At 48.9% G+C, this 24,992-nt stretch overlaps 3 protein-coding genes across 3 annotated transcripts; 2 read left to right on the forward strand and 1 right to left on the reverse strand.

Annotated features, from left to right (window-relative positions):
- Positions 1-17,335: 17,335 nt before the first annotated feature.
- On the forward strand, positions 17,336-18,740 carry MFIFM68171_08380 (Acyltransferase LovD; the record flags this gene model as incomplete). The annotated part of the gene is made up of 4 exons (XM_071063800.1): positions 17,336-17,435; positions 17,495-17,756; positions 17,812-18,520; positions 18,603-18,740. The coding sequence occupies 4 exons, from the start codon at positions 17,336-17,338 to the stop codon at positions 18,738-18,740; spliced, it is 1,209 nt and encodes a 402-aa protein (XP_070919901.1).
- Positions 18,741-19,684: 944 nt separating this feature from the next.
- Positions 19,685-21,482, forward strand: MFIFM68171_08381 (Pisatin demethylase; the record flags this gene model as incomplete). Its single annotated transcript, XM_071063801.1, has 5 exons — positions 19,685-20,478; positions 20,529-20,589; positions 20,663-20,902; positions 20,960-21,307; positions 21,369-21,482. 5 exons carry the CDS (start codon positions 19,685-19,687, stop codon positions 21,480-21,482), a joined length of 1,557 nt encoding a protein of 518 aa, XP_070919902.1.
- A 255-nt stretch (positions 21,483-21,737) lies between these two features.
- Positions 21,738-24,560, reverse strand: RIM20 (pH-response regulator protein palA/rim20; the record flags this gene model as incomplete). Its single annotated transcript, XM_071063802.1, has 5 exons — positions 21,738-22,122; positions 22,177-23,428; positions 23,480-24,188; positions 24,255-24,495; positions 24,553-24,560. The coding sequence occupies 5 exons, from the start codon at positions 24,558-24,560 to the stop codon at positions 21,738-21,740; spliced, it is 2,595 nt and encodes an 864-aa protein (XP_070919903.1).
- Positions 24,561-24,992: the final 432 nt, after the last annotated feature.

The following is a 24,992-nucleotide window of genomic DNA, read 5'->3' on the forward strand; positions in this document are numbered from 1 at the left end:
TTAACGGCAAAGGCATTACCAAAACTGACGACTGTATCGCTGCATTCAAAAAGCTGAAGTTCCTATAGAACTTAGACAATCTCGAGCACTATATCGGTATAGCCTCATAGCTAAGAAAGACGGTTATATGGTTCGATAGGAAGATCGCGCTGTTATAAAAGAGGAAGACGCAGCTCTTTGTAGCGGCAAGAGCCAAATAGGACCTGCCGATCGGAAAAATATTGGGGATAATACAGCACCTAGGTCAAGAGTACGGTACCTAGGATAGGGCCACAACGTTTGGAACAGAGCTTCGGCATCTGGAACAGAACTCCGGCACCCGGAATAAGGCCACAACGCCCAGAACAAGGCCATAACGCCCAGAACAGGGCTCTGGCACTCGGGATAGGGCGTTGGCACCCGAAATAGGGCACTGGCACCCAGAACAGGGTCCAGCATCTCTAAACGCACTATAATCTCACCTGTGGAGCGAAGGAATCTCGTATTCAAGGAGATCTTCAAAATTAGCTCTACAGTAAGCAGGTGATCTACAATAAGCCCCCTTTCCAATTATCTCGAAGGCCGAAACAGCCGACAAGATCAAATCTATAATAACTACGGCTTTCTCTCACTTAGATAGAATTAACAATCAAGCACTTTGAAGTCTTTTCTCCACCTTCCTTCTTTTCTATCATCTACTGTGTGCCTTACTTAATCAACAAAAGAACAGTCAATCGTAAGGACCTTACCGGAACGAGGGTTAGTGTTTTTAAGCGCAGAGTAAATGCATTTCATATACAGCGTGACCTCGGCGGCAGAGGCGGCGAAAGCGTCTATTGTAACGGAAAAGTGGCTAAAACGATAATGAGAGAAAGAGAGAAAGGAAGAGAGAGAGAGAGGGAGAGAGAGACGAGAACAGGCAACGAGCTATATATAGGAGTAGAGCGAAAAGCGAGCGAAATAACGTATAAAAGAGGGCCTGAAGAAGAAAAGTTTTAGAAAAGGTAGGAGAGGAGAGGGGTATTTATACCCGAGTGAAAAGGGTTAATATACGTATATAATTTGTAGTTGTATACAAGCTATATAATTGCAAGAGCGTATATACTATTCAAGTTCTACGAAAAGAATGATACTTGAAATCGGACGGAAATCCGGGCAATTTAGCGATAATTCGGAACGCGTACCGGAGCCGGAAGAGTGGAGCACCGGTACTATAGAGCCGCACCCCACCAAACCCGGGCAGCAACCGAAATTTTACCGAAAACCCCTCGAATACAAAAACTTGTTATCCCTCACTAAAGTCATAATTCTTTCTCACTATGCAATCTCCGGGGTAAAGGAGCCCTATAAGATATAGCACTTCAATCCTTATCCAACTTTATGTGGTTCGAACAGTATTCGATACCTACCCGATATCATCCTAACTACTACCCTTCCCTGAGTTCAGATAATATGAATCTGAGGACAGGTTCTATAGAGGGGAGGATAAATTGTAACGAGAGCCCTCTGGGCTAGACCGGGGGAACTGGCTGAATGACGGTAGATGATGTCACTGTACTAGGGTAGATAAGAACCCTGTGGGAAACCCTCTTACGCAGAGAACTTCTGATCCGTAAGAATTAGTCTCTGTGTAGTCAATGATAATAGGAGGCTGTTTGTGAAGCTATCGTCCACTGATCAAACCCTTTTCGGTACTGAGACATCGTAGTCTATCTCCCTCAACGTGTTCCCAGAACAACCTCCTTTTACAGCCTCTAATACTTAAAGGTCTCTATAATAGCTATCATTTCTTTATCCGATATACTATAGTCCTTGGGGTACCTAGAGAACTTGGCTGACTAGAATGCAACTAGATATTTTTGGCTACCTTTCGGTACCTGATATAAGACGGCTCCTATTACGAAGTTAGAGGCATCATGTAAAGGGGTTGTTCTGGGAACACGTTGAGGGAGATGGACCACGATGTCTTGATACCGAAAAGACCTGGACCAGCGGGCGATATCTTGGTGAACAGCCTCCTATCAATTACACAGAGACTGATCCTTGCGGATCAGAAGTGCCCCGCGTGAGAGAGTTCCCTCACGGGGTTCTTATCTATCCTGTATCGTGACATCATCCAGCATCATTCGGCGGGTCCTCCTGACCTTCGTCTGGAGACTCTCGTTACACATCAGTCTCGATAATAATAGGGAGATCGGGATTAAAGTAGTATAGGACTAGTGCCTTGCTAAAGGTATTCTTAAGTCGAGTAAAAGCTATATACTTATCGCCTTATAATTAAATGTCTCCTAGTTTCTATCCCTTTTATAGGCCTCTTAGCAGGTTGGTTAAAGGTAAAGCGATTTTGGTATAATCGCGAATAAAATAGCGATAGAAGTTGCAAAATCCTAAAAAGACTTAAATGTTATAAAATAATTGGGGTTCTGGTTACTCCTGAATTGTTTGAATTCGTAATAAATCTATAGTAATGCCCTTATAATCGAGGATATAGCCGAGGAAATGAACTTTATTCTAGTAAAGAGAATACTTACTGGAGTTGCAATATAATTGCGCCTCTCGTAACCGTCCTAGGATACGTTAGAGGTAGGTCGTATAGGTATCCCGGTTAGAGGAGAAGATCAAGATATTATCCAAATAACATATATAACAGTTATCTAGAAGTCCTCCTAATACCGTATAGATATAGCTCTAGAAGGTTACTGGAGCATTTATCAGACCAAAAGGTATAATAAGATACTCAAATAATCCGTATCGAATTCGGAGTATAGTCTTCTATTCGTCTCCTTCTCGGATGTGAATCCTGTAGTATACGTCTTTAAGGTCGAGCTTAGAGAAGAATTTTACTCTAGAGGCTCGATCTAGAATTTCCGAAATTAAGGGTAGTAGGTAACGATTCTTAACTATAATGCGGTTGAGGTTACGGTAGTCTATATAAAGGCGTTGTGAGGATCAAGGATCTAAGGGTAGTAAGACCAGAGTGTCTGGGTACAAGCAGTGCACGCGCAACGTAAGAGCAGAGTGCTCGTTAAGGGTCGAGTGGTGGTCTCATTGAACTTTGCCTCTCTCCTAAGCTCTGTCTCCCGCCCTCCTTCTTATGCCCGTGACAGTATCGCTAGGGCTTACTTCCCCGCTCTGCTGCTTTGTCGTCCTCCTTGCTGGTGCGCTCCTTCGACGCTCATCTGTGTGAGGGTCAAGGACCCAAGGGTAGTAGGACCAGAGTACCTGGGTACGAGCAGTGCACGCGCAACGTAGGAGCAGAGTGCTCGTTAGAGGTAGGATGGTGGTCTCATTGAACTCTGTCTCTCTCCTAAGTCCTGTCTTCCACCCCCCTCTTTATGCTCTACGATGACAGCGTCTGGGCTCACTTACCCCGCTCGCTGCCTCGTCATCGACCTTGCTTGTACGCTCCTTCGACGCTCCTCTGACGCAATATCCTCGCCCTTCTGGCCTAGCGTTGTTGTTGCTTTTGCGACCCCGCCGGCGCTGCGGCTTCGGGGCTTCCGTCCTGCGCCCACGCCGACCTTACCCAGCCGGTCCTCACAATCTGACGCGCTATTTATGCCATTCCAGCTTAGTGCCGTTGTTTCTTCTGAGGCTCGCTTACGCTGCGGCTCCGAGGCTTCCGGACCGCGCCTCACGCTGGCCCCGCTCAGCCGGTCCTCACAGACGTAGAGTACTATCCTTTTTAGGTACGAAAAGAATAGAGCTTACTACAGAGCTCTGGGACAAGCGAATCTGACCTTTCACTAGATTTTCCTCTAAATATTCCCTAAGAATCGCAAGCTCCTTTTGTAATAAGAGGTAAATTGGTCTAATAGGGAGTATTGTATTAGGGAGTAGGTTAATAGCGTGATTAGTATTCTTATAAGAAGATAAAATGCTTATACTATTAGGGTTTATAACATCTACAAAATCTGTAATCTCAGGGGGGATTTTATCTAGTTTTCGAGAGGTTTTCTCTTCTTCCTCTTCCTCTAGGAAGAGTGCCTCTGGCATATCTAGGTATTAGATAAGGGAATAGACTTTTACTTCTCTCTGGTACATCTTCTTAAATTTCTTAGAGCTTTCTATACGAACCTTATTCATTTCTATTATAAACTACTATATATAGTCGTAGGGGAAAAGTAAAATCTTAAATGAAGTTAGACTTGTTATTCCTAGGAGGACAGGGGAATCGTCTATAATAATAGAGTAATTGACAGCAGTATAGAGTATAGATATCTTCTTAGTAACCCCTTGGTAGTCCGTTAATCCTAGAGGGACCTTATAAATACTGAAAACCTCAGTAATATAGAAACCTAGATACTGGATATAGGGCGATTCTATACTGACCTATCGGAGGTTATTCCGCTTTATGAATTCTATACTGACTATATCAATTTCGGCTCCGGTATCTAGATCAACTGTAACAGGTTTAAGGGAATGACCTAGTAGAGTTCCGATAGTATATATACAGGTTTCGGTAGGAATTCCTATTTCTGAAGTACCAGTATAACCGGAGTTCACGCCTACCGGTATCTGCCGTTTCCCCAGCGATTTCCGCGGAATCCCCTAGTCGGGAACCGGGTAACCCTACTAACCGATATACCCTTCTAGGGGCAATTATTAGCGAAATAGGTATTACTGCTGTAGATAAAGCAGGTTAATAGATTTCTATGACTATCCATTGGATTCAACTAGTCGGAGTACAAGGAGGGCGCTATAGAATAGTCGTTAGATTTAGTATATAGCGTCGGAAAGTAGAGGTTATGCTAACGATTTCGATAAGACTGTAACGAGAGTCTCCAGACGAAGGTCAGGAGGACCCGCCGAATGATGCTGGATGATGTCACGATACAGGATAGATAAGAACCCCGTGAGGGAACTCTCTTACGCGGGGCACTTCTGATCCGCAAGGATCAGTCTCTGTGTAATTGATAGGAGGCTGTTCACCAAGATATCGCCCGTTGGTCCAGGTCTTTTCGGTATCAAGACATCGTGGTCCATCTCCCTCAACGTGTTCCCAGAACAACCCCTTTACAATTCTGATCCTTCTGTTCTACCGTTGGCCGAGATGGCATCTACGATGAGTACCTCCCGTGAGCTGGGAGCAGAGTCGAGTCCAGGGGAAAACACCCCCTAATTACCTATAAATCCTGTGCGCCTTTATCGGTCGGAATTACCAGGATTTCGACCTCGTATATCTTCGTATACCCTTTCGGACTCCCGGGTTCCGCGTCAAGCTCCTTACCATGATAACCTGTTGGAATCAACCCGTCTTCGGATATAGTAACTGGAAGCGCTGAAACAACTGTGAGAACAAGAAGAGGGTTTGCTTCGGAAGCTAGGCATCTCACCAGGTGAATCCTTACCGAAACGCAGGCGATATCGTTCTCCTTCAGCAGGTTCTAGTGACTATGATGAGGACTGAAAGGCGATTAAGGTGAAGTATCTGATTCAGTTCCCTGACAATACTACCTATCGACGCCGTTTGGAATGGCTCTAAGATCTACAGCGAGTATTTATGGGAGACCCGAAACGGTTCAAAACGGGTATGAACCGGATCCTTTTCGCCTTGGATCAAATGGAAGAACGTCCTTGCAATCGATGGTACAGTCATTGCAACAATCTTCCGATAGATGTACGATAAGAGGCTGAAAACGACTGGAAAACGTTTGAAGATTGGATACTGAACTGTGTTCGAGATCTTGCAGATCAAGAATCTACTGTTGCAAAGCAGCTTAATGATGCTAAGTAACGAGAAAACCAGTCTCCCTTGGACTTTCATCAGTACTTGGAATCCCTTGAGGCCCAATTCCCGAAGCAGGATGAAAAGGCTCGTACTCTTACCTTTTATACGAAGCTTTCGTCCGCAATTAGTAACTATATCGACTTATACGTCTACAACAAGCCAGAGACTCGGGAAGAGATGGTCAAACTCGCTACTTAAATTTGGTATGGTTTCTAGTACCGAAAACCTTAGGAAGCCCCTAAGTATTCGTCCCGAAATCTTTCTTACTCTTCTCCTTTATTGCGTTCTTCCCTAACCTATAAATCGTCATTTTATCCTCGAAGAGCGTTATTATCCCGTTATCACCAACGAAACGTATAGTCAACGACGCTATATACGAAACCTGACGATCATCCTACGTCAACCCCATCTCATTTCAATCAGCTGAACCCTATAGACAGTTAGGGAAACCCTTTGACTTGTTTTGTTTGTGGCAGTAATACCTATTTCGCTAACGACTGCCTATAAAAAGGAGTATCAGTGAATAAAGCTACTAGGTACCCCAGTCGCCGAGGTAGGGGATCGCGCCTAAATCGGCGGGGAAACGGCAGATACCGGCGGATATAAACCCCGATTACGTCGGTGAAGACGATGTACTAGGGGTTCCAGTTAAAGAACGAATATATACTTCCGTAACTTTGTTGAACTATGCCCCTCAATCTATTATAGTCGATCTCGATACTGGAGTAGAGATTGATGTTGTCAGTCTGGAGTTCGTGAAGCAGAGGAAACTCCGATGGATCGGGATACAATTACCCCGTGTTCGGTTTATAGACTATTATATCGTTAAAGCATTTGGTGTTTATAAAGTTCCCTTGGAACTGACAGACTACTAAGGAATTACTAAAAGAATATGCATTTCTTATACCGCTATCAATTACCCCCTTGTTATAAACGATTCCCCTGTTCTTTTTGGGATGCTAAGTTTAATATCCTATAAGATCTTGTTATACCCAGAAGGGAATTTATAGTGGTTTATGACGGAATCGGAGTGTATTCGGATTGAAAACCCGAAGAAATTCTTAAAAATATGTCGAGGAGAAGCTTGTGTTTACTCCTTGATGTAGTACCCAGATATGCCGGAGGCGCTTTTTCCGGAGGAGGAAGAGGAGAATACCCTTCGAAAACCTGAAGATATCCCTCCTGAAATCTCAGACTTTACGGATGTTATGAACTCCAGTAACGTAGATATTCTGCCTTCTTTCAAAAGTACTGATTATGCTATTGATCTATTCTCTAATACTGTTCCTCCTGTTGGACCTCTTTACCCTCTATTACGATATAAACTTTCGATTTTGGAGGAATATCTGCGTGAAAACCTGGCGAAAGGCTGTATTCGTCTATCCCAGAGTTTAGCTGTAAGTCCTGTCTTGTTTGTCCTAAAGAAAGATGGTACTCTATGCTTATATGTGGATTACCGCGGACTTAACCGGATAACGGTTAAGAATCGGTACCCTTTACCGTTGATCTCAGAACTCTTGGACCGAGTATCCGGAGTAAAGTATTTTACGAAGTTGGACCTGAAAGAGGTATACTACCGGATTCGTATCCGAGAAGGAGACGAATAGAAGACGGCTTTCCGTATCCGATACGGTCTGTTTGAGTATCTTGTTATGCTTTTTGGCCTGACAAATGCTCCTGCGACCTTCTAAAGTTATATTCAGACTGCTTTAGGCGGGCTACTGGACGATTGTTGTGTGTGTTATTTGGATGACATTTTAATTTTCTCCCTAGACCGGGAAACCTATACGACTTACCTCCGACGAGTCCTAGAATGCCTGAGACAAGCGTAGTTATACTGCAAGCCCAGTAAGTGTTTATTTTATTAGGATAAGGTGGAATTTCTGGGTTATGTTTTAATTCCCGAAGGTGTCGGTATGGATTCGGTACGAATTCAGACTGTTTAAGATTGGCCTGAACCACAGTCCTATCGAGACATCCAAGTTTTCTTAGGATTTTGCAATTTTTACCGTCGATTTATTCGAGGTTATTCGGAGATTGCATTACCGTTGAGTAATTTGCTAAAGGGGTTATAGAACGGACGAAAACCGGGAACCCTCCGGTTAGAGGCTGAAGAGCGTGCGGTATTTGCGCGGCTTAAGAGAGTATTTTAAGATGCGCTAGTTTTGTATTATTTCGACTCCGAACTCCCTGTCATTATTGAGATAGACGCCTCTGACTTTGTAATGGGAGCTGTCCTGTCGTAGGTCCTGAAAGGGGGCTGAAAACGTCCTGTTGCGTTCTGGTCGGCGAAGTTTTCTGGACCGGCCTAGGACTATGGAACTCCTGATAAGGAGATGATAGCTATTGTGGAAGCCTTTAAGTATTGGCGACACTATGTTGAAGGGAATCGCTATGAAGTTACTGTGTTTTCGGATTATAATAACCTATAAAGGTTTATGAAGTAAAACCGATTGAATGGCCGATAGGTTAGATAGTGTATGTATCTAGCAGGATTTGATTTCACTATTAAGTATCAGCCTGGGAAGCGAAATCCGGCCGATAGCCCCTTGAGAAGACCAGATTACGAGGATAAAGAACGTCCTGACAGACTCGAGTAGATGCCTACTTTTGAGAGCAAAATTGCTCGGGTAAACCGGATTAGAAAGCTGATCGTGGAAAGAAATAAGATTGCCTATTGTGTAGAAGAGAGTAAATTAGCTTGTGTAAGAAACCCTGGTAAATCAGCTAGTACCCGGGTCGGAAAGACGACTGCGGAAGGGGTTAAGAGAGCCTACTGTGTACTAGAGAATGGCGAAGATGCTAGTGTATAGGACCCTGGCAAACTAGCTAGTTGGAAACCCGAAATAATGGGTTGTCCTTTAGAAGTTACTGTGGGATCGCTGAGTGTTTACCTACTAGGACTTCAGGATTACTAAGAAGCCGATTGGCTTAGACGGGAATAGATTGTTACTCGTTAATGTGCGAGAGAGTACGTTCGACTGGAAGCGGTTTATACTGCGGAACCGTCGAAATCTATGAGAGAATTGATCCTAGAGCTGCAAGCTATGGATCCGGTGACTCTGAAAATCAAGGAAAGGCTGGTGAGTCTAGCCCGAAACCAGAGAGTTTCGCCTGAATAGGTATTTGGATATGAGCAAGAATTGCTGTATCAAGGACGATTGTTCGTCCCGGTAGAGCAAGCCGTTAAGTAGGAGTTACTCCAGCTTTTTTATGACGATCCGTTGGTAGGTCATTTTGGTGTCGAAAAGACTTTCGAACTGTTGTAAAGAAAATACTTCTGGTATGGTATGACTAAAGATGTTAAAGACTACTGTAGAACCTGCTATACCTGCTAAGTCAATAAGATAAGACGGTATAAGCTGTATGGATCGCTCGAATCGTTGCCGATTCCTATACGACCTTGGAGCGAAATTACTATGGACTTTATCGTGGGTTTTCCTGTGGTGAAGAGTCCCGATGGCTCCGAGAAGGACGTAATTCTGGTGGTTGTCGATCGGTATATGAAGATGAACCGATTCTTCCTAGTGTCTATCACTATCACTAGCTAAGAATTGGTAGAGCTTGTTTATAAAGAGATTGAACTTAAGTATAGCCCTATTGATGGTTGCGTCAGTGATTGAGGTTCTGTTTTTATATTATAGTTTTGGAGCGATTTGTGTTACCTGTAAAAGGTATATAAGCGGCTTTCGACCGCTTTTTACCTGTAAACCGACGGGCAAACGGAGCGAGTAAATCAAACACTTATTCAATACCTCCGTTGCTTCGTATGCTAAAACCAAATTACCTAGGCAAATCTCCTCCTAGAAGTAGAATTTGTTGTCAACAGTGCTGTTAATTCTATAATTAAGATGAGTCCCTTTGAAGTACTAATAGGTTATTAACCTCCGATTTCCTGCCGTATCGAGGGCGATGTATAAGAGAGGAGGATACCCAGTGTAATTGAAAGAATTGAAAAACTTGCTGAGCTGAGAAAACAGTTAGAACAAAATTGGGCTGAAGCTGTGGTAGTCTAGAAACGATATTACGACGAGAAGTATATGAAAAAGGAGTTTAAGAATGGAAGTTTGGTATTGTTATTAACCTGGAATTTGAGATTTAAGTTACCGAGGAAATTGGTGCCCAAGTTTATCGGTCTATTTCGTGTTCTAAACCGAGTCGGATCGCTGGCTTATCGTCTGGCACTCCCGGACAAGTACGATCGTTTATATGATGTATTTCCTGTATCAATGTTGGAACCGTAGTATAGCCGAAAAGGAGACGATTCGTCTGTGATGCCGATGCCAGACCTTGAGGACGACGGAGAGTGGGAAGTTGAAGAGATTCGAGACGAGAGAAAATTCTAGGGTGAAACCTTCTTTTTGGTCAAATGGGCAGGCTGGCCTTCGGAGTACAATCAGTGGGTATCAGAGGAGGATATGACAAATGTACCTAAGCTAGTATTATAATTCCGAAAAGTACGTGAAAACTAGCGAAAGTGTAGGCAATAAGATGTTAATTAATATCTACCTGTATGAAGCTATATCCCGGGGTATACTAGATGCTAACTCTAACCGAAATACCCTAGAAAAACCCCCGAAAACAATATGAACCTCAGAAAATTGAGGTCGGTACCAGCTCCAAGTCAGGAGCCACCTCCACCCAAACCTGCCAGGTCTCCGCATCCTCTACGTTGGCGGCGATCTCCTCCTTGACCTTCTTGAGAAAACGGCGTTTAGTGCCCGACCAACCTACGAAACCAATGTCGCTAAACGACAGACGAGCGACAGATTGCACCTCCTAGGCGCGTACCTCAGACTCGTACTGCGAAAAGTCAGCGATGACTTAGTGGAAATATGGTGATTGAGACTGACGTTGGCATTGCGGCCGCGGTTCCGGCTAGGGCGGGACGACTGCTGTAGGCGGAGTTGGCTGCGTAGCGCGACTATAGAGCAATATACTACATAAGCTTGCTGTCGAGATATCAGCGATTTGCGTACGAAAACAAGCGAGACAAATGTATTTACAGAAGACGGCTTGGTGGTGCCGGAAATACCGAATTGGCGGCGATGAGCGGTCTCGGCGGTGTCGAAAGCCCCGACCAGATCTTTGGCGGCGGCGGCGATCTTCTTGTGGCTGCGGCGAGATAGTGTAGAAACTTGAGGGCGATTACCCTCCTCGTCGAGCTCGCCCTCGGCGTCCTCTACGCGATAATCGACGATAGCGCGAGCCGCATCGATGAGGATCATGAGGTCGACGGAGTCGCCAACCATTCCGGTAGCGGCCTGTAATCGTTAGCAAATCCCCCGCCAATCCGCCGAAAATGCATACAACTTACCGGCGTATACAACTCTTTCTTTGCATTGCAATGGGAGTAACGCGAGGAGGTCGACTGCTCGAAAGAACAGTCAATCGTGAGGACCTCGCCGGAGCGAGGGTTGGTGTTTTTAAGTGCCGAGCGAATGCATTTCATGTACGGCGTGATCTCGGCGGCGGAGGCGGCGAAAGCGTCCATCGCGACAGAAAAGTGGCCGAAGCGATGACGAGAAGAGAGAGAGAGAGAGAGAGGAAGAGAGAGAGAGAGGGAGAGAGAGGCGAGGACGGGCAGCGAGCTACGTGCAGGAGTAGAGCGAAAAGCGAGCGAAATAACGTGTGGAAGAGAGCCTGAAGAAGAAAAGTTTTGGAAAAGGTGGGAGAGGAGAGGGGTATTTATACCCGAGGAGAAACGGCCAATGTACGTCTGCAAATTTGCAACTGTACACAAGCCTTGCGATTGAGCAGTCGCATAATCTTCATGCGTTTTGAAGTTGCGAGGACAACGCGTAAGTTCGGATGGAAATCCGGATAATTCGGCCGTAATTCGGATCTCAGGCCCGAACCGGGAAAGTGGGACCTCGGAGCCGCGAATCCCATTACGGCCCGACAACCGGCCGAACTTTTCCCGAAAACCTCCTGACTATAAGACGACTCACTCCTTACCCCAAACCATCGTTTCTCCTTTCCTACTATACAGCTCGTTGGAGCGGATGGACTGTGAGGTCTACCGGTTCGACACTTATCCATTTACGCGGCTACGAATAGCACTCGACGTATACCTGATATCCACCCGATGTTATCCCAAGTCTTACCCCCTAAGTTCAGACGATCCTTAGCAGTAAGGAACCTGAGGACAGGTTCTACAGAGGGGAGGATAATTTGTAACGAGAGTCTCCAGACGAAGGTCAGGAGGACCCGCCGAATGATGCTAGATGATGTTACGATACAGGATAGATAAGAACCCCGTGAGGGAACTCTCTTACGTGGGGCACTTCTGATCCGCAAGGATTAGTCTCTGTGTAATTGATAGGAGGCTGTTCACCAAGATATCGCCCGCTGGTCCAGGTCTTTTCGGTATCAAGACATCGTGGTCCATCTCCCTCAACGTGTTCCCAGAACAACCCCTTTACAAAGACAACCCTCTTCGAGAGCGGGATAATAGTTGCTAATTCGAAGATAAATAAAGAGCATAACAGGATAAGCGCTAGAGAGATTCCTGACGTCTTTAGTACTGGAATTCTAGCTAAATCTAGGTAGCTAGCTTAACTATTTCTTCCCAAGTCTCTAGTTTATTATAGATATATAGGTCGATATAGTTGATAATCGAAGATAAAAGTTTAGTATAAAACGTCCGAGTATAGCTCTTATTATCTTACTATAGAAACTAGGCTTTAAGGGATCCAGATATTAATAGAAATCTAAGGGAGACTAGTTCTCTCGCTATTTAGTATCGTTAAGCTACTTAGTAACTGTAGTCTCAGAATCAGCAAGGTCTCGAATACAATTTAATATCTATTCCTTAAAGGCATTCTAGTCCTTTTCGACAGCTTATCGCTTAGTTATCGAGAGATTATGCAGTAACTATACCATCGGTTACAAGGCTTCTCTTCTATCTAGTCTAGGGTAAAAAGGATCTGATTCGTATCGGTCTTGAACTACTTTGGATCCCCTAGGAATACTCGGTATAAATCTTAGAGCTATTCTAGGCGGCGTCGGTAGGGGATATTATTAGGAAGCTGGATAAGGTTCTTTACTTTAATCGCTCTAACGTACTCCTAGTCACTAGATTCCTCAGAGGAGGACCGGTATCGTCTTCTTTTCGGGTGGGAGCCGCTAGGTAATATATCCAACTCATAGAGTAGCCGTTCTTCTCGCTCTCATAACTGTTTCACTTCCTCGAGTTACCAGATCTGAGAACGGAGCGATTCTAATAGGTTTTTATAGCGTTTCGAAGGCGAAACCTGAGGGTCCGACAAGGTATAAGAGAGTATAGGCGGTCGACTAGTTACTGTAGGTGACTCAGATCGATACAGCGTCATAGGGTAAATAGGGGATTGCCGCCCGTTTCCTTGGCTATCTTCTCCGGATCCAGGGGTTGTAGGGGTGCTCATCGTATGCGCCATCTCGGTCAACGGTAGAACGAGAAGGATCAGAATTGTAACGAGTTGTTCACAGGTACGTTGAGGGAGTTGGGACACGATATACCAGTACTGATAAGTTAACGATTATGGGTAGAAGTCTTCACGAACAGCCTCCTTCTATTGACAAAGACTGATCCTTACGGATCAGAAGTTCCCCTGCGTATGTAGCTGCAACGCAGAGTTCTTATCTACCAGGTAACATGACATTATTGTAGGACATTCGCTCGGTCGTCCTAATTCCGTCAAGAGGCTCTCGTTACATATACGCCCTCAGCCAAGATGATGGCAGACGGACTGACCAAGGCTCTTAACTACCCCTTGCACTAAAGATTTATCAAGCAACTAGGGCTGACGCAGATACCCAGTCTGTAAGAGAGAAGTTCAGATTCAAGCTCTTGATGGGTTGAATCTGAGGAGGTGTGTTAAAAAGGGTTATGTGTCAAAAGGGTCAGGAAGCTGGATCCTGGATCTGCAAAATACGAACCCGGATCAGTGTGATCCGGATTAGTGCGACTCGGATAAGTGTGATCCGATCTCTCAGAGACCCGGGTTGACAGGTCTCCGTGGTCCAGGAAATTGGGAATAAGAAGGAGGTTCACCTCCGTTAGACAAGGAAGAAAACAAGACATCCTAAATTTAACTCCGAACGTTCAGAGGTGCTGTGCATCCGACAGGTTCTTATCTACCCTAGTACAGTAACATCATCCACCGTCATTCGGCCGGTTCCCCCGGTCTGGCCCAGAGGGCTCTCGTTACAGGAAGGCGGTGAGCGAAGCCTTTTGGTAAGGACTTCTGTACTTTAATAAGATTGTCAACCTAGCTACAACGAATCTAATGGCTAAGACCCCAATAGCTATAGCCGAATTGTTGCCGTACAATGATAAAGCAGAGTATTCGTTAATTACCAGTTACTAGCGGAAGACTAGATCTATCCTATACGCCGCTATGATCACAAGGCCCGACATAGCTTTTGTAGTGTCACAGCTAGTCAGATTCAATACTAACCCTGGGCCCAAGCACTACAAAGCCGTAGACTAAGTCCTCTACTACCTACATCATACGCGTAAACTGGCCTTACAATTAGGGAGTGGCGACGACTATGTTATTGCCAGCGATACCTCCTTTGCTGACAATAGCCTTAATCGAAAGAGCTCCCAGGCGTACGCTATAAAGTTATTTAGTGGGCTTATAGGTTGGAGGGCTAATAAGTAAGAAACCGTCACCACATCTACTACCGAGGCTGAACTACTAGCCTTAGCACAAGCCGCTAAAGAATCTCTCTTTGTAAGCCGACTACTGGCCGAACTATCAGTCAAATTGGATGACCACCACATCAAGATTCAATATGACAATTAGCAAACTATACGACTTGTCACGGCTGAAGTAGCTACCCTCCAGACCCGATTACAGCACGTAGATATTCATAACCACTAGTTACGCCAAGAAGTGGCAAGCAAGAAGATCAAAGTGGAATACATACCCTCAGCCAAAATGATGACAGACGGGTTAACCAAGGCTCTTAACTATCCCTTACACCAAAGATCCATCAAGCAGCTGTCGGATGCACAGCATCTCTGAACGTTCGGAGTTAAACTTGGGATGGAAATTCAGATGTAAATTGAGGATGGAAAATTGAGGATGGAAAATTGAGGATGTCTTGTTTTCTTCCTTGTCTAACGGAGGTGAGCTTCCTTCTTATTCCCAATTTCCTGGACCACGGAGACCCGGGTTAACGGGTCTCCGAGAGATCGGATCACACTTATCCGAGACGCACTAATCCGGATCACACTGATCCGGGTTCGTGTTTTGCAGATCCAGGATCCAGCTTCTTGACCCTTTTGACAGCAGCTAGGACTGATACAGATACCCAGTCTGCAAGAGAGAAGTCCAGATTCAAGCTCCTGATGGGTTGAATCTGAGGGGGTGTGTCAAAAGGGTCAGGTGCCAGTCCAAAGGATCAGGATAACAGGATCTAACGTCATCCTGTACGTGTATCTCGTCTATAAAGGAGTAAGCTCTCTAAGGGAGACGAGAGACAGGAGGGACAATCAAGACAATCAAGACAATCAAGACAAGACACACAAAATCCTCAACTGTCATTTCCCACGATTCAGAGGTGCCGTGTTTCCGATAGATAGTGCACATGTTTGAAGATAGCGTGGGATCGCAGTCTGGTACATTCGAATTTACGTCCTATATTAGCAGCCCTTCTCTGGTCTCGGGCGCATTCCCCATTTCCATTCCTACCACCTTCTTGTCCCCGCCCCGCCACTAATTCTCGTTGGTCCTCTGTATCTGGGACAAGGTGTACTACGATAACTAGCTTACATTCAGCTAACAACACTATTAATTCCCTCTGGCCTATTGTAAGAGGGGAGAGGCCTGCTAGGGTGTAGTGATCGTGATATTAGTACTGTTATTAATATAACGTTAAGGGATTCCGTAGTTTCAACTCGCTATACCTGCTAGCGAAGGATATACGCTGGCGGCCAGCCGCCCCCGAGAATGGGAATGCGAAAACGAGATTTAGGAACGCGTTCAGGACCCAACATATAGATGCGCAGAAGAAGCGCCAGAATATAGTTCTTCCCCGCGTTTGCGTTCACGTTCTGCCGAGGTAGGTATGCCATGGGATTTGTGTGGTTCTGCGAGGGAGACTAAACTAGCTGTGCGCGAGGCGAAGAGATATGCCCTGCAAGCCCGGTGGGTGGGGCATGTGCTCGCCGATAACCCTGTCAAAGGTGACACCACATGTGGCACCTGTGACAATACCTAACCGCAAGCCGATTTCATCTCCAAGAAGCGCGGGATACGCGACAGAAAATAACGGCGGCGCACGCGCGGGTGCTGCACGCTGTCTGCTAGCGCTAGTTGCCGTGGACTGCGCTGTGATCGAGTGCGTAAACCCCCTACAGCTCTGATCGGCCCCGTTACGGCGGGAGTGCTGACCGCCTTCGCCAGCCCAACTCGACGGCCGCAACGGCGGGCGACCTGCCGGCCTTGGCGACCAGGAGGCGAGCTCTTCCCTGGACGCAATCGTCGTCGCCGACCGTTGAGCGCAGGCGGACGGCCGGACGTAGTCAGCGCTCCAGCATGACGATCCGGTCTTCGCGATCCGAGCTGCGCCGGCTGCCTGCTTTCTCGTCGTCACCACCCTGCGGACCACCAGCGATGACATCTCCTAGAAAAAGTGGGGTTGTCCTGGTTGTGAATTTAACCCGCACGCCCAGTGGGCAATTCAGCTGCTACGCCTTGCAATTTGCCAAGACGTATAGCATAGAGCCGTAAACGCGTTTGGTTGGCTAAGAATAAGATTTGCAACGCGTTGGTGGAACTTATGGTCAGAAGGCGATGTTACGACCACACCGCAGTATTGATGGGAAACGGAGTTGGGAAACGGATAGTAAGAAACTGAGCGGGTACGGGGTCTACCGTCTTAATCCTCAGAAAACGCCTTCAACACGTGACCCAGGCTCTGCTGAGTCAACAATTAGGACCCTAAAAAGAGTTAAGTACCAGGTCCAGATTCACGTTTTCACCCTCCTCACAACAACGACAGCTTCTGGTCTTCGTTGTTATTTAAAGGGTGCGGTTTCTTGTCCTCATAGCTACCAGTTCTGGCACTTTCTGAGCAGACAGGGAACTTTTATATGCAAGAACTTGAACTTGTTGTTCTTGTTCGTTCCGGCAAATCCTGCTAAACGATTACATGGATAGAGCCCGCATGATCCCTGTGGTGTCTGGAAAGACGCACTGATAGGTTCCTACACTGGACGGAATGACTTTTACGTAAACGAAATAACCTAATTAAGAAGCAAGGGCGGAAAACCTACAGGTAATTCGTACGGGCACAGGGTGGCCCAGCGCGCAATGGGTGACTCATAAGAGTTCACAGTAGACTGGCCAAAAATACGAGGTCCGTAAGCGTACCACGCCGACCGTAGTCATATCGTTAATCCGCCCAATAATGTGAAAGTATCTGCATTATCGAGAACCTGCAGCTGAAGCCCCCTCGGGCCGATTTCCCCGCGAGGCTATCTTGGGCACAAAAGGCATTGCTTCTCCTTGACCGTATCGTATGTGAAATCAGCAGAGCAGTTCTTAGGAAAACCATACATTCAACTTTTTGATGTGCCTTGTGGACAACCAAGTCGCAAGTTCCAGCACCGAATTGAAGCAGCTACTTCCAATGGAGAATCTCGATAGTATCCTGAACAAATACGTCGCTGACGGTGACGACACGGTCAACAAATTGCTCGGTGCGGCTTTCATAGTATGCAACAAAAACGGTACGATCCACCATAGTTTCAAGCTACAGCGCCCGACACAACATCCTAACGAAAGACAGGCATCTTGTATCAGGGAGCGGCGGGCAGGATCGATATAGCACCAGACTCGCCAAAGTTCTCGGTCGATACCTGGACATGGGCGGCTTCCATGTCTAAGATCATAACGATGACTGGTGTCATGGCCCTCGTGGAGAAGGGGTCTGTGGGCTTGGACGACGATATTCGCACTGTTGTCCCCGAGCTCGGAAAGCTCCAAATTCTCAAGGGATTCACCGATGATACACCCATTCTAGAGGATAATACCCGGCCAATCACTTTGCGGTAGGGTTAAGTTCCATTCCGACATCCCACGGGGTATGGGTACTAAACGGGGTAGGCATCTCCTCACGCATGGCGCAGGCATCGGCACCGATATCGCCGACCCTGAACTGATGAAGTGGTCTCGAGCTGTGGGTCGCACCGCCACGTGCCTCGACTACACCTTGGAGGGCTGGAGCGTTCCCATGAAATTCCCACCCGGCGAGGGATGGTACTACGGCGGCGCAACCGAGTTTGCTGGCGTGGCTCTTGAACGCATCACCGGAGCGACGCTCTCTGACTACATGTCGGAGCACGTCTTTAAACCCCTTCGCATGGAGGACACCACCTTCTACCGGAACTCCATGGCAAGCAGAGTCGCTGGCCGGACTGCCCCGTGTACCATGCGCAACCCCGAGACGGGAGCTCTCTCTGCGGTGCCCTGGGTAGTTCCGGCGAACCCTGCCCTCCTTAGCCTCGGCAGCGGTCTATACATGACCGCTGCTGACCACGCAAAGGTACTTCAGAGCTTGCTGAAATCCAGTGCCGGTGAGGATGGCCTGCTGCAGAAGTCTACTGTTGACGAGATGTTCCGTCCACAGCTGAGCGATCTGCAAAGAGCGGTTCTCAAGATGGTCACAGATAAATTCCACGACGCCATGGTCCCCGAGTTCCCGCCGGGAATGCCCTTGGACCATGGTATCAGCGGCATTATCAACTTGGAGGACACTCCGGGCAAGAGACGGAAAGGAAGTATGATGTGGCAGGGCATGGCAAACGGTCACTGGGTAAGTTGTTGCTGACACGCTTCAAGTCGACAGTGCTTGCCTCCTCGCATCAACGGAGACTAACAATTACAACCCACGACAGTGGATCGATCGAGAGTCTGGTATTGCCGCAACACTCTTCGTAAGTGTACTGCCGCAGGGGGATGCTACTGTGACGCGGCTCTATGATGAACTAGAAAGAACGGTTTACAAGGATCTGCTGCCGAACAATGGAGCATAATAGCGTCGTATCGGACACATGTACTCAGGGCGTTCAGCTACTATAGGAGGCCGCAATATGTGTGCACAACGCAGCTGAATACAATGGCGATGGCTCTCAAATTGGGATCAATGCGTGACCTTCATACTTACAATAGCCTTACCTGACATACCTATCTCGCTCTCGGTGTATTACTGCCACCTCCTTCTCCTACATAGGCGCAACGCGTGTACCAGTAGGTAAGGAATTTACCTCCGATTGCCCATGTTCCTTTTCATATACTGCCTTATACCAGAAAATGACGCAACGATATGGTGCTAAGTACGCAAATTGTGCATTGGGTGCTCCTATACGATGGCGCTTCCCACATCGACCCACGGGTATATGTGGTCTTGCATGACTAGTCTTGAGCTGGAAGACAGCAGTTGTGCCCACTACCGTATCACCCCTGTATAGCTTGATTGGATCATCCAGTGTGACAGCTTCACGGGGGTGCACGGAACAGGCTAGACGCAGGGAATCAAGCGACGGGATAGCTTGGTTGGTCACTTGGCGCGTGATGGGCTTGCTCTAGATCCCGCAAATTATACTTGCATGTAGGCATTGCAACCACATCGTTGTGGGGGAAATGTGTCTAATTCGCTACGGAGGGGTTGGTGGCGCTTGGGTGAGGGCGGGGGAGGCACCACACCACTTGTGTTTGAGACTTTTGAGAGTGCTCTATGTGTGTAAAGGAATGGGGTCGTCGAATTCGCAATGGTCCAAAGTCCGTAATTGGCTGTGGCGACGCACCAAGACAAACAAAACAAGATTTGTTGTTCCCCCGCTCCGTAATCCAAGTTCTTGAGAGGCCATTGTTACCTTAATTATCTGCCGTGGGCGCTCTCAAACCTTGAGCCACCCCGGACTCAAGTTTCTTTCTGTCCGCATCCCATCCAGCACTTGGCTCGGCACCTACCTAAATCATGACAACCATCTCTTCTACTATCTCTCCCAACTTTCTCACTACCCTCCCCATCTGGGGCTGGGTGGCCACCCTGTTCATCTTATGGTACGTAACCAGCGCCATAGCGACGTGGTACCGGCTGCGCCACGTCCCGGGCCCGTTTCTTGCGCGCTTCTCGTACCTTTGGACTGCGTACTACATCGCGAGGGGCCGCGTCTGGTCGACGTACATCAATCTCAACAAGTACGGCCCGGTGGTGCGGGTTGGGCCCAACCACATAGTTACCTCGGACCCGGATGCCTTGCGCCGCATTGCCGTCGCCCGGAGCAAATACGTCAAGGACGACTGGTACAAGGGCGCACGGTTCCATCCCGAGTACGAAAATATCGGCACGATTATCGACAATGATATGCATGATCGGGCCAAAGCCAAGACAACGAGCGGGTACAGTGGGCGCGAGAACGGAGCGGGGTTTGAACCTGCCATTGATGAGCAGATCGCACGCCTCAAGGACTTGATCAGAAGGAAGTACCTGTCTGTTGGCGACGGAGAGTTGAAGCGGGTCGAGCTCAGCATGCTCATGCGCTATCTCACCCTCGACGTTATCACTCGGTTAGCCTATAGTAAGCCGTTTGGATACCTGGATGCGGGCACCGACGTCTACGGGTTTATAAAGGAGAGCGACCAGAGCGTTAAGGTGATAAGTTTCTTTTTGGAGCAGCCGATGATACGGCCGTTCATGTATTCCAACTGGGGCCTGGCGACGTTTGGCCCCCAGGTCACGGCCAAAGAGGGGATCGGGAAGGTTATGGGGTGAGTTCCCATCGCTTCTCACCATCAAAGCTGGAGATTGACCGCGACAGTGTGGTCCGCCAAATCGTCAGCGAGCGGTTCCAGAACGGAGCCAAGCACAAAGATATGATTGTGAGTCTTTCCTCTCCGCTAAGTATTTCCGTGCGGCATCCGTCTGCTTACGACTCTCTCTCTCTCCTCTCAGGGTGGCTTCATCCGCAATGGAATGACTCAGCAGGAAGTCGAGGGCGAGGCCATGCTGCAACTATTTGCCGGCTCCGAGACCACGGCCAACGCCCTCAGCGCCGCCTTGATATACCTGTCCACCACACCACACGCCTACATCCGGCTGAAGCAAGAGATTCGACACGCGGTAGAGAGCGGGCACGTCGACGCCGAGAAACCCATCACTTTTGAGCAGGCGCAGGGGCTGCCTTATCTACAGGTAATTTTTCCCACCCTTCTCCCTGGTTACGCAAATACGTGGCTGAACGCGAAAAAGGCCGTGATCTGGGAATCCCTCCGCATCCGCAACCCGGTCAACCAAGGACACTACAAGCTCGTCCCGCCCGGAGGCGACACCTTCCACGGCATATATCTACCGGCTGGCACGGCAATCGGACACAACACGATGGCCATGACTCGAAGCCAGGCCATCTTCGGCAAGGACGCCGACGTGTACAGGCCGGAGCGCTTCTTCCGCACGCCGTACCGTCCCGGTATGAAGCGTGGAGAAGTCGAGATGGATACGGAACGAATCAAGGCGTTGGACATTGTCTTTGGAGGGGGCAGATGGATGTGTTCCGGTAAGCAAGTGGCCATGTATGAACTGAATAAAGTCCTTTTCGAGGTGCGTTTGTTTTCATTTTTCTGGCTTCCGCTGGAGTGATGGAGCTGACCAACAACCCAAGCTGCTCCGGGGGTTTGACTTCCAGCCTGTTGACCCCAAGAACATGTGGGATGAGGAGCATTACATCACGCCCAAGTACAAGAACATGTGGGTGCGCATATCTGATGCGGATTGATGGGGCCTCCTTTAGGGATTCAAAGTATATGCCAATCAAGATGGGGACTGAAACTGGTAGTCGCTGAAACCCGGTGAGATGAATGAGGTTCAGCCGTGCCTGATATTCTCAACAAGGGGCACATATGGAACTGCGTAAATCGCTCCGAGTCGTTTACCACATTCACTGTATCGTCGCAAAGAAACCACTCAGACAACCGCGAGCTCTAGACTTCAACTGTACAATCCGCGCCTATACCCTCTACTTACTCCTGGCTTACCCAAAACGAATCCCGCTACTCGGCTCCCAGGTGCCCCGGACCGGAGGCGTACCGCCTGCCTGCCTCCCGCCTTGCGCATTCCCGCCCGCTGCGGGCGATCCCGCAAACCTGATGCCCATATCCGGTGTCCACGCTCCCTGCATGTTGGCAACAGGTGCAATGGGCGGCATCGGACGGGGTTGTTGTTGCTCAACATTATCGGACCAGCTCTGGATCTGAGCCTCGGCTGGCGGGCTGTGCACGCTCTGCCTCGTCAGTTGCGGCTGGGGCTGCGGCGATTGCATGTAGTAAGATGTGGGATGCGGCGTCTGGTAAGACTGTGCAGGGGGTGCTGCGGTAGGATTTAGTGAGAGAGAAGATAGTGTGGGCATGGAGATTTCGCTGCAAGTTTGCTGGTCAGCCTGGGTGATAATACGCGTTTCGACGCCAACTCACTCTTCGAGCATCCGCGCCTCCTTTCTCCTCTCGTTGACCCAGTGCCGTGCCTGGTTCCGGAACTGCTCGACGATCCGGCTGAGATCGTTGTAGAACTTCCTGCCGACCTCGACGTTGCTCACAATTTCCTTGTACTTGTAGTAGGCATTGTCCAACCGCTGCAGGGCCTTCTCCCGGTCCTGGTTCCCTCTTTCCCCGATGCTCTTCTTTTGCGCTTCAAACTCCCGGTTGGCCCGCTGAATGTCGGCAACGATCTTTTCCTGGTCTGTCCGTTCTTTTTCGACCGCTTCGAGTTCAGCCTCGTATGAGCTATCTAGACGCTTGTCGAAAAACTCCTCAAAGTGCGCCGGCACGATGGGTGTGTTGGGGTACGTCCGCTCAAGACGGGCTGCTTCTGCCAGGATATCCGTCTTGACGTCATCCGCACGGCTTCTGGCCCTGAGCGACTCGACGCGCTTTCTCCTCCGGGATTCGAGCCGCAATACGTCGTTGTAGACGCCCCTGAGTCTCCCAATCGCCGGCTTCAGGAGCTCTGGGATCTCCGTCTTCCGGCTGTTGGGGATGTAGTCCATTATTCCTCTATCCGGACCGGCGAGGATGGCGAGCGTGTCCTTGACGGCGGCAAACTTCTCCCGCACCACAGCATCACTTGATGTGCTAGATGCAAAGTAACCTTCGATATCGGCCGCTTGGTTCCACAGCCTGGCTCCGCCGTCGTGGCTCGGCTCAACTCGTGATTCCGGTCGCGTCCAGCGCTGCGTGCCGTGTTTGAGACGTAGTTTCTTGTCTTCCTCTTCCTCGGCTGCTAGAAGTGCCCTGCCTTCTTCGAAGACGGCCCGGTCACTAGCACAGAGTTTCTCAATGTCGGCAAGGCCACGCTGGAGCCTGTTCAGCGCATCGGCTTGCCGGATCTCGTCGGCATGCTGAACCAGGGTGCCGGGCAACCCCAGCGGCTTCTCGAGAGCTTGTAGTGATCCCGGGAGGTTCAAGCTGGAGAGGATCTGGTGAAGCTTTTCCGTCATGGTTTCCAACTCTGCGATGATGTTGTTGTTTACCAGACGATCCCTCCGTTCTTCATAGATAGAGACCGCGACATGCACGGAAAAAGGCACGAGCTTGGTGAACAACGCGGGCCCGAACTCCGCATGGTCTCCAAAGTACTCGTATGGCTTGGCAACCTGAGGAGGTACCCGGGCCACAGCCATGTTGGCGCGGTCCAGGATTTTTAGTTCGGATTTTGGTGGGACGGCCTCTGCGGACGAGTCAGCATCTTTGTCTGTAATAGGTGATAGCGCGGACCTACGGAAGTAGAGCTTCTCGTTGTCCTTGTCTGCTCGTTTCAAGTCTTCTTCGACGCGCTTCTTCAGGCCTTGGAGGTCATCTACCACAGCCTTGTTGATGTAACCGCCCTTGCACTCCTTCAACCCTTCGTTCACGCACAAGACAGCGTCGGTCAGACGGGCCACCTCCTCTCCGTATTTCTTCTTGTCAAGACAATCACAGGCAGCGCGGTACTGGGCGGCGGCGGCGAAGTGGTGGTGTTTCGCACTCATGTGGTGGATCCAAGCAGAGCTGATGGCTTCGCTGCGCATGGCGGCTTCCCCGGCCAAACTGTAGAGATCCGACACGCGGGCGGCGAGCTTGGCGATCGAAGCATCCTTATACCCGTCCATGACGGCCTTCTGCCAGAAACATTCTTGGCTCTGGGCCAGGAGCAACTGGATCAGTGATTCGAGCGTCGCCTCATCCATGTCGTCGGGCGGGTTGGCCATGCGCAGTTCCGGCAGCACCTCGGTCTTCATGTGGCTCAGCACTCCAGCAGCCTGGGAGAAGAAGCTCGCGGCCGTCTTGAGGCCGTCTGTGTTGGTGCGGTTGGAAGATATTGCGAGCTGCGAGTACAGCGCGGCGAGGTTGTAGAGGACATTCATGAGCTCGTACTTGAGGTTGTTCTGGGGCAGGGGGTGTTCGGTGTGGTAGCCGAGAGCAGGGTACCAGGTGAAGTCGACGCCAATCTACCATGCAATGAACACCACGGTTAGCCAGGGCGCAGGGGGAGGCGAAGGAACAGCGGGATTTACATCGATGGGAAACTTCCCACCCATCCACACGAGTTGCCCGGCATACACTTGGAGCTTCTTGATGCCGCTAGGATGGGCTTCGCGCACGTTGACGGCATCGCGGCGCAGGGCATCGATGACTTCAAGGTCTGGGCGGAACATGTCTGGATGCTGCTCGTACTTTTTCGAGATGTACTGGCGGATCGCCGAGGAGAGCGACATCTGCGTCGACTTCCGGAAGGGAAGCGACAAGATGTTGGAGCTGTGGCATCATCAGCGTTGGATTGCCATCAAGTGTGCGCGTACTGGTGCCGCTCACGTTGTCATGTTGGATTTTCGCATTCACATCCGCGCACAGCACTCCTTTCTTACTGAAAGCGACTCGTGCACACCAGGCTCTGTCTGTGCTGTTCGCCGTGTCGCGTCGGATGACATCAGACGCCCGACGCGGTGGACGACCTGGTTTGAGGTGTGTTTGGCGGGGTCGGCATTATTGTGGCGTCTGCAATGGCAGCCCTGGCAATTGGCGGGGAGCCAAGACCAGATGTCAAGTGGTGGGTTGGGTGAACCCCGCGCTGCAGCCTTGTATCCCAGGCATTTTTCATCCAGGCACTGTATTTATGTGCATACTGCACTGTACATACAATTTTCGACCAACTGCACAGGCTCAAAATTCTCATTCGCCTTTGCCCACGGCACGGCCAGCAAGCAACTGGTGACAATTGGATCCGTCTTCCCCAGATTCTTCGCAGGATTACT

The sequence above is a fragment of the Madurella fahalii genome, assembly GCF_045866475.1.
Source record: "Madurella fahalii IFM 68171 DNA, scaffold_4, whole genome shotgun sequence".
NCBI lineage: Eukaryota > Fungi > Ascomycota > Sordariomycetes > Sordariales > Madurella > Madurella fahalii.